Below are 15,155 nucleotides of genomic sequence, written 5' to 3'. Positions count from 1 at the left end.
ACCATTATCATCCCTATTTTCTCAAGGAGGAAATTGAGGCATAGAAAGGTTGGTTAATTTGCTGAAGTCACACAGAGCTAGGGTGGAATCTACACCAACCGAGATGCAGCTCCTAGTCTTAAACATTACAGTGCGGTCATCTCTTACTAAATAATTTGTTGCTAAATACTTCAAGAAGCACAGGGTTTCTTTGAAAAGAGTCTGAAGGCCCACTAAATTTAGTCTGATGAACGTTGGCGATTCACTCACATTTTGAATTTTAAGTCCCTCGCCGGTAAAATTTAGGTCAAAACACCCCCACCTATAATACGCCCCTGATGGGCTAGGCGAAGCAGCCCAATGGGCAGTGAGGCTATCGATGACTTCGGCGCGCCTCTGCCTGTTGGATTGGCTCGAGGCTCTCCCGCCAGGCCTGCCCTACTCCCGCGCGCTCGTGGGCCCGCCCCCGCCGCCATCTTGGTCTAGGAGGGAGCGGGCCGCACGCGAGAGTAAACAGCCCGAGCCGGGAAAGTCGAGTTCTGGCTCCGTCGGGGTGCCGCGGGGCAGCCGCGGAGAGGACGCAGTCCTGATCTTCGTACGTGGGCTAAGTATCGGGGCCACTGTGCTGGGCCCTGGCAACCCTCAGCTTAGCGCCCCCTCCGCCCCCTCGCGGCGAGATGCCTCGCTCCCCGGGCTTCTCCCGCCCCCCGCGGGTCTCCTCCCACTGTTGAAAGCTGCCCGGGAAAGTGGTGGCGGGAGCGGGCCTGGGCCGCAGCGCAGCGTGGGCCCGGCGGCGTGTTGCAAGGCGCAGGAGGAGGTTAGGGTCTTGGATTTGGGGGCCAGGGGCCGGGCGTGTGGATGCGGTGGGACTGTGAGGCCGGGGGCGGGCGCGCGGGTCTGGGGCCCGGACTCGGACCGGGCCGCCACGGGGCTGCTGCCATCGGTCATTGGGTTTTCTCCTCTTCCGGTCCGTGCCTCAGGGTGGCCGACATGACGGCCCCGGGTGAGAGCCCCCTGGCGCCGCTGTTGGAGACTTTGGAAGACCCTTCCGCCCCCCATGGAGAGCAAACCGACGCTTACCTGACTCTGACCAGGTAAGGCCCGCTGGGGTTGGGGGTGAGCGCTCTGGAGGGTCTTGGGAAGAAGATAGTTGCGGTGGGGCACGCAAAAACGAGTGTGTGTATCCTAGGAGTCTGGCAGCTGTGAGGACGCCGCGGTCGCGGGCAAGGTGGGGGGAGGTGGTGCGTGCTAAGTGACGTTCCCGGGTGTTGCTGCAGAGCTCCAGGCGTGTGTTTGGAATGAGGAAGCCTGCACGTGTGTCTGGTTGGCGAAGGATTTTTTTTTTTTTAAAGTTTGGTTGGAAGTGGGGATGCTGGCGGGATGCTTTTCAGTGTAAGCCGCCCATGTATCGGGACAATGTGGCAACTCAGAATCTCTAGAGCAATAACCCGGGTTTCATTTGTAACTGTAAATGCCTCACAATATTTTTTTCTCTGAAAATCATATTTTGCTGAGTTATCTACTTATTTGGAAATGCTCGCAAAGGGTAGCAATTGGTACAAAACGACAAAGATTTAGTAAATTTTTAGTAAATTTGTAATTTGGGCTAGGTTTTCGTGTTCCCTCTTTACGTGGTGATATTGTCCAAACGTGTACGCTGTGGAGCAAGTTTTTCTTAAGGGTTCTTTTTGCGTTAATTTCAGACCGTATATATTGCATGATGTGTTGTATTTACAAGTATGAAGTATTTTAAGCACTGGGCCAGTTCAACTTGGTAGAAGTTTAACGAACTTTAGAAAGAGGATACAAACGAGTATATGGAGTAGTTTAGGGAGTAATTATAGGTTCTTTTGTGTGCCATTTGCATAAGCTTGTGTTCTTTCTGCTTTTAAGTCGAATGACTGGAGAAGATGGAAAAGAAGTCATTATGGAAATTGAGAAAAAACTCCCTCAGCTATTCAGAGTTTTAAAAGTATGTATCTGTTTATTGAATAGTTTTTTGTTGTGGAAAAAAAAAAGTTTTACCAGCTAACTCATAAAAACTTTGAAATGGAATAAGAGCCAGGATCATCATTGTACTGTTTCAGTGTTTAATACTTATCCGAGTACTTTGTTAATTACCTTACATGTATTCTCTTACTTAATCCTCCTTGTCCCTGTGAGGGTACTCTTTAATCCCCACTTTGTAGAAGAAATTGGTTTAACTTGCCTAATGTAGCCCATGGCCATGTGAATGCAAAACCTGTGCTTTTATTTTTTTAAAGATTTTATTTTTTAAGTAATCTCTACATCCAGTGTGGGGCTCCACCTCACCAACCTGAGACAAGAGTCCTGTACTCCCACAAAACCTGTGCTTTTAATTTAAAAGCAGTTAACAGCGATTATTTTATGTTTCTTGTCTTTTTGTAGGAATGTACTTGTAAGTAAATGATTGTGAAATTTTGTCTTTGGTCTGTTTTGTGGCAACATTCATTTTTGTTTCTTACCTTCACTCACCGTCAGTTTTTGCCACTCTTGTCTGGTTAAAAAACCGTTATTATGGTTATCTTTTTTGCTTATTTGTAGGGAGGTGTTATAGTTTAACATCAGACTGCGGACTTCTGTTCTTATCCTCAATTGAGTACACAATGGCTTTGTGACTGTCCTTAACACTTAACTTCTGAATTCCTTGTTTTTAGAATGAAGGGGTTGAACTACATCTCCAGAGTTCTTATTTTTATGACCATGTTTTGTGCTTTTAAACAGAAGTATTCAGTCATATTTAGTGTACATTTTAGCATGATTTCCATTTAAATGTTGAGACATTTAAGGCACTGTCTACCTGTGAGTGTTCCTGTTACAGTCAGCAGTGCTTTTTGTTTGTGTAAGCCGGAACTTAGTTTTTGTGTAGTAGTTCAGGACTTATTAATAGTATTATTAAACAGTGTTAATTATAATATCCTATTTTTCTTCATTATCATGTTCCACATCTCAGCAATATATAGGATGTGATGAAAACATGCATCTTCATAAATTTGGTATTCAAGAACATGTAGGATCAGGAACTCAATTGCTTGCACTATTTAAGAGTTCGTAACTTAAATGCCTGATGAATAATTATTTGGAAGCATGTGGGTGGTTAATGATAGGAAAGTCAACAGAAGCTTGACAGTCAACAAAAGCTTTCTGGGTGAATTATTAAGCACTGCAAGGATAATTGAATTCCTTTAGAACAAGAGCCAGGTTAGGTGAAATATAACCTGTTTCTATATAGTTGTTTACAATTCTGTTAGTATTGAGTCTAGGAACCCACATTTTTTTTTTTAAGATTTATTTATTATTTATTATTTGAGAGAGTGCGGGCGAAGGAGAGGGGACTGAGGGATAGAATCTCAAGAAGACTCCCTGACAAGGGGGTCGATCTCACTACCCTGAGATTATGACCTGAGCCAAAATCAAGAGTCAGACGGTGCCCTGGAACCCACAATATTTTTTTTTTCTCCAAAGATTTATTTATTTATTTAAGAGAGGGAGAGTGCGAGTGCGCTCAGGAGAGCTCACAGGAGAGGGAGAGAGAACTGGCACTTAGATCCCAGGACCCTGAGATCAAGAGCTGAGCTGAAAGCAAGAGTCAGTCACTTAAGGACTGAGCCACCCAGGTGCCCCACCCACAACATTCTTATTTATTTATTTATTTATTTATTTATTATTATTATTTATTTATTTATAATTTTATTATGTTATGTTAGTCACCATACATTACATCATTGGTTTTTGATGTGGTGATCCACGATCCATTGTTTTCGTATAACATCCAGTGCTCCATGCAGTACGTGCCCTCCTTAATACCCATCACTGGGCCAACCAATCCCCCCTCCCCTCTCCCCTCTAAAACCCTGTTTGTTTCTGAGTCCATAGTCTCTCATGATTCATCTCTCCCTCCAATTCCCCCCCGCCATTTTTCCCTTCCTTCTCCTAATGTCCTCCATGTTATTCCTTATGTTCCACAAATAAGTGAAACCATATGATAATTGACTTTCTCTGCTTGACTTATTTCACTTAGCATAATCTCCTCCAGTCCCATCCATGTTCATGTAAAAGTTGGGTATTCATCTTTTCTGATGGCTGAGTAATATTCCATTGTATATATGGACCACATCTTCTTTATCCATTCATCTGTTGAAGGGCATCTCGGCTCTTTCCACAGTTTGGCTATTGCAGACATTGCTGCTATGAACATTGGGGTGCATACCCACCCACAACATTCTTGAGGACAACACTGTTACGGAATACTTTGAGGCAGTGTGTGTGTGTGTGTATTTTTTTTTTTTTTTCAAAGAACAGTTGTTGTTTTTTTTTAAAGATTTTATTTATTTATTTGAGAGAATGAGTTAGAGCATGAGACAGGGGAGGGTCAGAGGGAGAAGCAGACTCCCTGCTGAGCAGGGAGCCCGATGTGGGACTTGATCCCAGGACTCCAGGATCATGACCTGAGCCGAAGGCAGTCGCTTAACCAACTGAGCCACCCAGGCGCGCAACAGTTTTTTTTCAAAAAGGATTTTACTTATTTATTTGACAGAGAGGGATACAGCGAGAGGGAACACATGCAAGGGGAGAGGGAGAAGCAGGCTTCCCGCCCAGCAGGGAACCCCATGCCCTACGGGGCTTGATCCCAGGACTCTGGGATCAAGACCTGAGCCGAAGGCAGATGCTTAATGACTGAGCCACCCAGGCACCCCCAGGCAATATATATTTAATTTAAAAAGTTGATCACAGCTAGCTGTTCTCCAGGAGATACAGTAGTAGCTCTCAGTCTTAGGTATTTAATGCTGTCTTTCTGTGGTTGTCTGAATTGGTTGTTTTATTTTTTATTATTTTTTTTATTTTTTAAAGATTTTATTTATTTATTTGACAGAGAGAGACACAGCGAGAGAGGGAACACAAGCAGGGGGAGAGGGAGAGGGAGAAGTAGGCCTCCTGTCGAGCAGGGAGCCCGATGCGGGGCTCCATCCCAGGACCCTGGGATCATGACCTGAGCCGAAGGCAGACACTTAATGACTGAGCCACCCAGGCACCCCAGAATTGGTTGTTTTAATATGTCTTATGCTCCAGTGTTTGTTTTTTTGTATTTCATTTGATTAATTATATAAAAGGGGTGCCCTAGGGAAGTGTCTATTCATATACTTATTTTTCCTGCTCAAGAGCAGCAAATACCTGAGGATTCCTTGGATATATGATTCAGAGCAGTGGGGGGATTTGAAGATAAATCACTTTGAAATAGGAAATGGTACCAAGAAAAATACAGAGTTACAAATAAACGGAGGGTTGGGGAATATAGCAAGACCGCCTTTGACAGGTTTGGGATTTTAGAGCTTTTACATACGTAATATGGGTTGGGCTTTAAATTCCAGATCAACATTCGTAAATGTTGCATTCCAACCCCTGTCTGTCTGTTCCACTATAAAGCTAGGATGCCAGCTTTTGTTTTGGAGTTTTTTGCTTACCTTTTGTGGAGGTGTCGTCAGCATTTTCCATTTGTTGGCTCTTTTATTGCTTTCAGCTGTGTGGAGATGTTCTTTTAAGAGAAACATTCTTTTTTTTTTTAAGATTTTATTTATTTATTTGAGAGAGAAAGAAACCACATGAGAGGGGGGAGGGTCAGAGGGTGAAGCAGACTCCCTGCCAAGCAGGGAACCCGATGCGGGACTCGATCCAGGGACTCCAGGATCATGACCTGAGCCGAAGGCAGTCGCCCAAGCGACTGAGCCACCCAGGCGCCCCGAAACATTCTTTTTTATGTTATCTCTTTCTAGTGCTCTTCCTTTCTTTGCCAAGCTATATACATATGGCTTCCTGTTTTTATTTCTATATCTGCTCGCAAACATTTGTTGATTGATTGGATTAAACATAATTTTTTTTAAATTTTCTGGTTGATTTTTGTTCTCTCAGAATTTATTTACAGTTTTAATTGTTTATAACAAATGTGCTTTTTGTTTTTGTAGATTCACATTTCCAGTCAGAATTCAGACCTCAGTTGTGCTGCTCTACAGGCCTTGGGGTTTTGCTTATATAATCCCAAAATTACCTCAGGATTATCAGGTAGTTAAATTTATTATGACGTAGTATTTTTAGAGTTTATATTTTGGCGCTTGGCCTGGGAGCGTCTGACACCCACTGTGACCCAGAAAAAATATTTTTAGAGTTTATAAATATGGTTTGATATGTTAAAAGTACTGTTACTTCTCTGTTAGTTTTGTAACTTGTAGTTCAGGATTTGCTTTTGAGAAAGAAATAATGTTTTGATAATCATCTTTTAGAAGATTTCTTTTTTTCTAGACATAGCTTTAACTTTGATACCACAAAATTTGCTCTAAAAGAATATAAACCTGTTTTAAAATGATTGTAACAAAAAACTGAACCTTCTCCTTTATATAAAGCGTATCTGCTTTGGAAGGTAATAGGAATTTAGATGGTTATTTATTATATAAAACAAGCATACGCACTAAGGAACATGCTGAATTGAAAAGTTCTTTTACAAAGTGGTACTGGGATAATTTGGACCCAAAAGTAGCTAAGTTTTCAAATAATCTTAATTACTGCTCTATAGTTTACCATTTTAATGGAAACCTAGAAGGTGATCTTTAGAGAGTGGGAAATCCAGGACAGGGAATAAGGATGCCTGAAAGTTATTACCATCTTCTTTTCTGATGGTAAAGTTTATGCCCTTCCTTTTTTAGATGTTCCCAATGTAAAATAGAAGTTCCATTTTAGAGCAGAGGTTTAGGATTTGTAACATCTTGCCAAAAATTGTCTTATATGTTTAAAACTATAATGATGCCTGTGAAATTTTTCAGTTGCACAAATTGAGTATACTGTTTGTTTTCTCTGAATATACCTTCCTATCTGACCTAAGTTTTGTGTTTTGGGAAGAAATTTGATATTAGCATTGGTTCACTGATCCTTTTCTTTGGATATGCATTTAATTTTTTGACAATGAAGAGTATGTTTTTTTTTTGTTTCTGTATTTGAGATTTTAAAGGATGCAAACTGTTCCACATAATTAAGGCTGCTTGTTTTTCAGAGACAGATATTCAAGAACTGCTTTTAAAATTGAATGATAGTGTTAAAAGCCCAGACAAAAATGTACGTACTAGGGCACTTTGGGTGATATCCAAGCAGACGTTTCCTGCTGAAGTCATTGGCAGAGTAGTGAGTATGGTTTTTGTATGTTTTCTTAACTACATGCCACTTTAAAAACTTAGGCTTATTTGTATTTATTTGGTTCTGTCTTTTAGGTATCCAGTATAATTGATTCATTAGAAATAATATTTAATAGAGGAGAGGTGCATTCTGCTGTTGTTGATTATGAAGCATTAAATGTCATCATAAGGTATGAATTTGCTGTTTTGGAAGAATAATTTCAGTAAATTTAGAATTTACTTCAAGGAGTGGACTTTGGGGACTAGGATATGAGTTAGACATTAAAAGGACACAGTGTCTTCTAAACTAAAAGTCTCAAGGAAAAAAGGTAACAGTAAAAAGAAGGAAGTAGATATATTCAAGTTACTAGGTTTATTTATTTTTTGTCTTTGTTTATTTTTACTGAGTCTTAAAAATGAAGTCTTGGTTGGGGTGCCTGGCTGGTTCACTTGGTAGAGCATTCTACTCTTGATCTTGGGGTCCAGAGTCCAAGCCCCATGTTGGGTGTAGAGCGTACGTAAAAATAAAGTCTTGGTTATGTTGCTGCTGCTGACATTCTGATTTTAAAAATTATTTCCATTAAAGCTTTTCCAAGGGTTTAAAAAATAATAGGCTCCCAAGTAGGCTATAGGGGGTATATAAGAAGGCATTAACAGTGACTAGCAGCAGATGGGAGAATAGGAAAATGCTCTACCTTCTTTCTATCCATCCCTGCTCTTTCAAGGACATGCTAACAGCACACAAACTTTGTTGGTGTCGTTTATCTTACCCAGTTTTTCATTATTTTAAAGTTTTCTGTATTGAGCTATTTACTTTAACTACTTAGTGTTCTGGTGTCCTGAATGATGCTCACACCAGGTCATAGTTCTCTGGCTATCTTCTTCTTTTTTCTTAAGATTTTATCTATTTATTAGAGAGCAGGAGCAGGGGTGAGAAGGGGCAGAGGGAGAGGGAGAAGCAGGCTCCCCACTAGCAGGGAGCCCTATGTGATGCGGGGCTAGATCCCAGGACCCTGGGATCATGACCTGAGCCGAAGGCAGACTCTTAACTGACTGAGCCACCCACGTGCCCCTCTCTGGCTATCTTCTAAAAGAAAGTTGAATTTACCTGTATTTAAAAAAAAAAATCAATATTTTAAATAATAATCTGAAGATAAAATGGTGTGTTCTTATTTTTAAAATTTATAAAAATAATATGAAAATGTACAAATCAGTGAGTAAAAATTACGTCTGCGTGAATGCATATATGTATATATTCTAAAATGGATGGTACTAGGCATATTTCTGCGTGCTGCTTATTTTCCTGGTAGTTTAGACATAAAAGGTGAGGTCAAGCTAATTTCATTGATTTCTCTATTATAGGCTAATTGAACAAGCCCCAGTTCAAATGGGAGAAGAGTCAATTAGGTGGGCAAAACTGGTCATACCTTTAGTGGTTCATTCAGCTCAAAAGGTACATTTGCGGGGAGCAACTGCTCTAGAGATGGGAATGCCATTGTTGCTTCAGAAACAACAAGAAATAGCATCTATCACAGAGCAGCTTATGACTACTGTAAGTATTATTTTGTGTAAGGATTTTTTGGATACTGCATTGAAAGTTTCTGGCCCAAGCATAGGGCTCATAGTGGAATAACTGCATTATGATCTAGGAAGTTCCACTTTTAACAAAACATAAGTAATTGCTTAAGTTAGTATAGGCACACTACTAGTTTAAGGGAAGGAGCTGTTTTATTTGGTGTTTGTAGGATACAAGCGTTTTATTTCATCCCCAGTGAATAGTGATTGAAAGGAATTGCATTTCTGGAAAAGGGAGAATATTAACTGATTTCAGTACTATTTGGGTTTTAACATAATCCCAATAGGTATAAATTTAAAGCACATAAGTGCGTGTAATGTGTACAATTTCCTAAAGTTATTACTTGCCTCAGGTTTTAGGCTTTTCTACCATTGTTCTTGTAACAAATATTTATTGAGCATGTATATGCCGGACATTGTTTTAGACAACATAGCAGTGAACAAAAGGAACTTGTGGAGCTTATTGTCTAGTGGGAGAGGCAGTAGAGAATATAGTATATTCAGTGAAGAAGATTATGGAGAACCATAGAGACTAGATGGAGAGTGCCATTAGAGAGGAAGGGTATGTTCAGGGAAAGAAAAAAGGATATTTAAACAGTGATTTGAAAGTGGTACAGGAGTTAGCTACTTGGATGATAGGGAGTAAGCTCATTCTAGGCAGGAGGAACCATGAGAGCAAAAGGCCCTGCTCTGATGGTTTTGTGTTGGTGTTCAGTGAACATTGGGCAAGTGCAGTATGATAGAGTGAATGAGGATGAGAGGATTAGGAGATGATGTCAGAGAAACAGCCAAATCACATAGGACCTTGTCGGTATTGCAAGGCATTTTTTTTTTCCTCTGGCTTATATTGAAAACCGTATTTGAAGGTTTTGAGTCTAGGAGTGTTTATATGTACTGACTTGGGCTTTAAAGGGATCACTGTGCCGGTGTTGAGAATAGACTCTAGAGGAGTTGAGTAGAAGAAGGGAAACTAGTTTAGAGATAACTTCAGTCATCTAGGTGACGTGAGGGAGCCTTCCCAATTTTAAAACCTGGGATTTTGTTTATTTTTTAAAATTCAGGAGGCCTCATGGGAATGTTTGGAGCCTAATAAAGTAGCTCCAATGTCTTTGCAAGTTTTTTTATTTTGATAAGTTTATTAATTTTCTAAGAGCATATATAAAATTCTTTATAAATTTGACCTAAAATGTTCTCAGCTGTTACCTATGAAGCTATTAATGTATTTTTTAGATTTTTTTTTTTGAAGATTTTATTTATTTGACAGACAGTAGCAGAGGGAGAGAGAAGCAGACTCCCCACTGAGTAAGGAGCCCGATGTGGGGCTCGATCCCAGGACCCCGGGATCATGACCTGATCTGAAGGCAGACGCTTAACGACTGAGCCACCCAGGCGCCTTAATGTATTTTTAAGAGTGGAAAATAAAACATTACTATTTTAACTCTAATGATATATATGCTGAAGTTTTCAGGGAGAAGTATATTGGTAGAAAAAAATTAAGCTGAATTGATGGATGGAATAATGGTCAGATTTATAAGACAGGCATAGTAAGATGTTAACTATATTTGGACTTTCACTGTAAAACTTTCAGCTTTGCTATATACATGAAAGTTTTTCTAATAAAATATTGGGAAAAGTTAATTCAACTAAGACAGTCTGATACTGCGTATTTTGTTTTTTCAAGAGTTTTTGGTAAATATTTTTGCTTTTGTTTACAGAAATTACTTTCAGAACTCCAAAAGCTATTTATGAGTAAGAACGAGACTTATGTGTTAAAATTGTGGCCTTTGTTTGTCAGACTTCTTGGGAAGGTAAGTTTATAGTTAATAGTTAACAGTTTATACCTGCGAGACCCTTTCATTTCTTAACTTTACATTATTCATGCATGCCACATATGTAAATTTAGCTGTTCACTAAAATTTGTTTGCAAACCCACAATAAGTACTTCTGCTGCTTTTCCAGTCAGTTGCAAACCTGCAGAGTGGCATAATTTGAGTCCCCTGGTGTGCAGGTTCTCAGCTGAGGTAGAGCAAGATAATGCTTTGCCTTTTTATTTGAACTCTCAATGTTCTTTTTTTTTTTTTTTTTTAATATTTATTTATTTGGGGGAGAGAGTGAGCAAGAGAGAGGGGGAGGGCGCATGCGCGTAACATGAGCCGGGGCAGAGGGAGAGGGAGAAGCTGACTCCCCTGCTGAGCAGGGAACCCTACGTAGGGCTTGATCCCAGGACCCTGGCTGGGATCATGACCTGAACCAAAGGCAGATGTTTAACCGACTGAGCCACCCAGGTGCCCCTCAGTGTTCTTTTTAAGACAGATGTCCTTTTTCGGGATGACTCTCTGATGCTCTCTCAAATAAATAAAATCTTTAAAAAAAAAAAAAAAGTCCTTTCCATAAATCCACTTAGTGACACATTTCCCACATTTTGTGCTTCTTCTTGGTGAATTTAGTTTCAGATGGCCCCCAGGCTTAGTGCCAAAATGTTGTCTGTAGTTCCTAAGCACTGGAAGACTGTGATGTGCCCTAGGGAGAAATTACATGTGTTACGTAAGCTCTGTTTAGGCATGAGTAACAGTGGTGTTGGCTGTGAGTTCAGTGTTAGTGAGTCAACAATACATACAGTGTCTTTAAACAGAAATAAATAGAAAACAAGGTTGAGTTCGATTGGTTGACAGAAAAGGTTCTTGTAGGAACCTAATCCTGCATCTTTCCTAGGAGCAGTGGCTCAGTACTTGCTAACAGTGTTTGCAGTGGACTTTATAGAACTTTGGCGGATCGTGAGGATTGACCATATGTTCTGTCTTTAAGCCAGGTGTTTTGTTTGTTTGTGGGGTTTTTTTTTTTTTTGAGGGGAAGGGATGTGTTTTTCTTTATTGTGGTAAACAAACATCATAATCATCGTAAGTGTACAGTTCAGTGCCATTAAATACATATGCGAGTTGTGTAAACATTGTCACTATCTGTACCCAAAATTTTATCATCATCTCCCAACAACTTTATACATATAACTCCTCCTGCTTCCCCACCCCCAGCCCCTGGTAACTGCTGTTCTGTCTGCTGTCTCTGGATTTGCTAATACTAGGCATCCCACATAAGTGGAATCATGCACTGTTTGTCCTTCTGTGTATGGCTTATTATGCAAAGACATAATTTTTTCAAATTCTAATCATGTTGTAGCAAGCACTTAACTAAATTTCATTCTTAGGGCTGAATAATATTCACTCTATATAACTCATTTTTGTTTATTCATTTGTTGATAGACACTTGGCTTATTTTTACATTTCAGCTATTGTGAATAATGTTGCTGTAAACACTGATGTACAAATATATGTTGGATTCTGTGCTTTTCATTCTTTTGGATATATGTGTAAGAATGGAATTGCTGGGTCGTAATGGTAGTTCTGTGCTTAACTTTTAGAGACACCTCCAAATTGTTTTCCACAGTGGGCGCACTATTTTACATTCCTACCAGTAATAACACTAGGGTTCTTTCTAGTTTTTCTTTTCTTTTAAGGATTTATTTGTTTATTTTAGAGAGTGCTTGAGGGGGAGGGGCAGAGGGAGAGGGAAAGAGAATCTCCAGCAGACTGCCAACTGAGTGAGGAGCCTGACACAGGATCCTGAGATCATGACCTGAGCTGAAATCAAGAGCTGGATGCTTAACTGGCTGAGCCACTCAGGTGCTTCTAGTTTTTCCTTGCAGAACTTATTTTTTGGTTTTTGGTATGTTGGCCATTCCAGGAAATTTTGTTCTGTTTTGTAAAACTGGGCCGTTTTAATGTTTTTGACAATATGATAAATAGTTCTCTTGATGATTGCAGACTTATAAGGCTGTTGGGTAATAATTGAGAAACAGTCACAGTAGTGGTGGTTTTCCTGATTGGTGTGCCATCTTCAGTAACGATTGTAAGGAGTTACTTGTATGAAACTGCTGTTAAGCCAGTAAGACTGCATTTATGAACCATCATTTTCAGGATTGTTAGTAACCTGGACATATTTCTCCCAAATAACCTTACCTCTTTGTGTTACAAGACCCAGCTTGCTCACATCTGTGTCATTGACGGTACCTTTGGTAGTAATAACCAAGGTTGTATATAGTGGGGATGAGTTTTGTTTACACCATATATTGAGAGGTAAAAGTTGACTTTCAGTCTAAGACATATTATATGGGCCTTCTTGAAACATAAACCATTGGCCTAATGAATCATATTTAGGTGGTTTTCATATAAAGCTATTTTCAATGGAGTGGACTTTAGTAACAGTAAACAACCTCTTTTATGCTCTCTTGTTTCTCTGTCCTATTCGAGTAACTTAATATTTGTTTCTCCCTGGGCATGAACCTTGAGCATAGAGTCTCCCCATTTTCCTGCTTTCTTTTTGGTTTTAACTATATTTGAAAGTATTTTAGCTCAGGACTATCTCTCTGTGTCCTGTAGATAGGCACGTACTGTTCCTGTTGAATCTTTTCATCGTTCTTTAGTTTGGTGTTTCCCTTTTCTTGCATCTTAATAGTATTTTTTGCTTTTTCTCAGTATGGTGCTGTTTATGGTAGTGCTTAGCCTTCATCTGCTGCCTCTGAACGTTCATGAGCCTCTTGACTTTTCTTCTTTCTCTTTTTCTCATGGTGATCCAAGTGATATCCATAGCAGTTATGATGTAACTCAATAAGTTGTTTTGTGGCGTGGTGACTGCAGACCAGCCACCTGGGCTCAAAGAAGCCCTAAGTATTTTGGTCTCCGAGACCTAAGAGCTGACTGCCCAGAACCCAGGGCAGGAAAGCCTTTGCCCATTTTTTATGTTTTTTCATTTCATTTTTTTTTTTTTAAGATTTTATTTATTTATTTGACAGAGACAGAGATAGTGAGAGCAGGAACACAAGCAGGGGCAGTGGGAGAGGGAGAAGCAGGCCTCAGACGAGCAGGGAGCCTGGTGCGGGGCCTGATCCCAGGACCCAGGGATCATGACCTGAGCCGAAGGCAGACACTTAACAACTGAGCCACCCAGGCGCCCCCTTTGCCCATTTAAAAAAAAAATTTTTTTTTTTTTAAAGATTTTATTTATTTGACAGAGAAGCGCGTGCATGCACATACAAGCAGGGGGAGCAGCAGAGGGGGAGAGAGAGAGAAGCAGGCTCTGCTGATCAGAGAGCCCAATGCGGGGCTTGATCCCAGGACCCTGGGATCATGACCTGAGCTGAAGGCAGACACTTAACCAACTGAGCCACCCAGGCATCCCACCTTTGCCCATTTTTTAATTGGGTGGTTTGTTTTTATTGTTCAGTTGTAGGAGTTCTTTATTTTGGATTATTAATCCCGTATCAGATATGTGATTTTTAAATATTTTTTTTCCCATTCTGTAATGTTGTCTTTTCACTTGATAATATCCTTTGGTGCACAAAAGTTTTTGATGAAGTCCAGTATAAATTAGAATTTTTTTCTTTCATTGTCTGTGCTTTTGGTGTCATAGCCATGAAGTTGTCAAATCCAATGTCATGAATCTTTTTCCCTCTGTATTCTTGGAGGATATTTATAGTTCTAGTTCGCAGAAGTTTTTATCTTTGATCCATTTTGAGTTTATTTTTGTATGTGGTATAAGGCAAGGGTCTAGTTCTCATTCTTTTCCATGTGGATATTCAATTTTGCAGCACCATTTGTTGAAAAGAATGGTCTTTATATAATGAATGGTCTTGGCACCCTTGTTGAAAAATAAGGGGCGCCTGGGTGGCTTGGTAGGTTAAGCCTCTGCCTTCGGCTCAAGTCGTGATCCCGGGGTGCTGGGATCGAGTCTCGCGTTGGGCTTCCTGCTCTGCAGAGAGCCTGCTTCCCCCTTTGCCTCTCTCTCTCTCTCTCTCTGTCTCATGAATAAATAAATAAAATCTTTAAGAGCAAAAAAAGAAAGAAAAATCAGTTGACAGCCGGGACACGTGGGTAGCACAGTTGGTTAAGTGTATGACTCTTGATTTTGTCTCAGGTCATGATCTTAGGGTCATGAGATGGAGCCTAACGTGGGATTTCACACTCAGTGCAGAGTCTGCTTGAGACTCCCTCCTCTCCCCCAGCCCCAGATTAAAAAAAAAAACAAAAAACCAATTGACAGCGTATGTGAAGGTTTTATTTTGGGGAATCTCTGTTCCATTGGTCTGTATGTTTATCTTTATGCCATTACCATATGTTTTAATTACTTCAGTTTTGAAGTAAGTTTGGAAGGCAAGAAGTATGAGTTCTCCAGACTTACTCTTTCAAAATTGATTTGTCTGTTTGGGGCTCTTTGCAATTCCATAATGAATTTGAAGATTGGCTTTTCTTTTTTGTGAAGAAGGCTGCTGTACTTTTAATAGAGATTGTTTTGAATCTGTAGATTGCTCTGTGTAATATTGACATTTTAATGGTATTAAAATTTTCTGTACTTGAATGTGGGATGGTTTTC

The 15,155-nt window shown here is 40.1% G+C and overlaps 1 protein-coding gene and 1 pseudogene across 5 annotated transcripts in view; one reads left to right on the top strand and one right to left on the bottom strand.

The window, feature by feature from the left end:
* The first annotated feature begins 373 nt into the window (after positions 1-373).
* The window catches only part of RIF1 (replication timing regulatory factor 1), a 65,882-nt gene continuing 51,100 nt past the window's right edge, over positions 374-15,155 (top strand). For 3 of the 5 annotated variants that reach the window (XM_032410581.1, XM_032410552.1, XM_032410563.1), the window contains exons 1-8: positions 375-574; positions 960-1,073; positions 1,873-1,951; positions 5,961-6,057; positions 7,040-7,167; positions 7,254-7,348; positions 8,520-8,709; positions 10,448-10,540. In XM_032410581.1, coding sequence (XP_032266472.1) covers positions 970-1,073; positions 1,873-1,951; positions 5,961-6,057; positions 7,040-7,167; positions 7,254-7,348; positions 8,520-8,709; positions 10,448-10,540 — 786 coding nt within the window. In that variant the 5' untranslated portion in view covers positions 375-574; positions 960-969. Of the gene's footprint in view, positions 575-638; positions 797-959; positions 1,074-1,872; positions 1,952-5,960; positions 6,058-7,039; positions 7,168-7,253; positions 7,349-8,519; positions 8,710-10,447; positions 10,541-15,155 lie in introns of those variants that run through there. The other 2 variants (XM_032410591.1, XM_032410572.1) reach the window with 2 other exon arrangements.
* Positions 12,351-15,008, bottom strand: LOC116637544 (annotated as a pseudogene).

Source organism: Phoca vitulina, unplaced genomic scaffold, assembly GCF_004348235.1.
Source record: "Phoca vitulina isolate PV1807 unplaced genomic scaffold, GSC_HSeal_1.0 scaffold1, whole genome shotgun sequence".
Lineage (NCBI taxonomy): Eukaryota > Metazoa > Chordata > Mammalia > Carnivora > Phocidae > Phoca > Phoca vitulina.
Note: the sequence above shows the minus strand (reverse complement) of the source record. Positions and strands in the feature narration are given on the sequence as shown.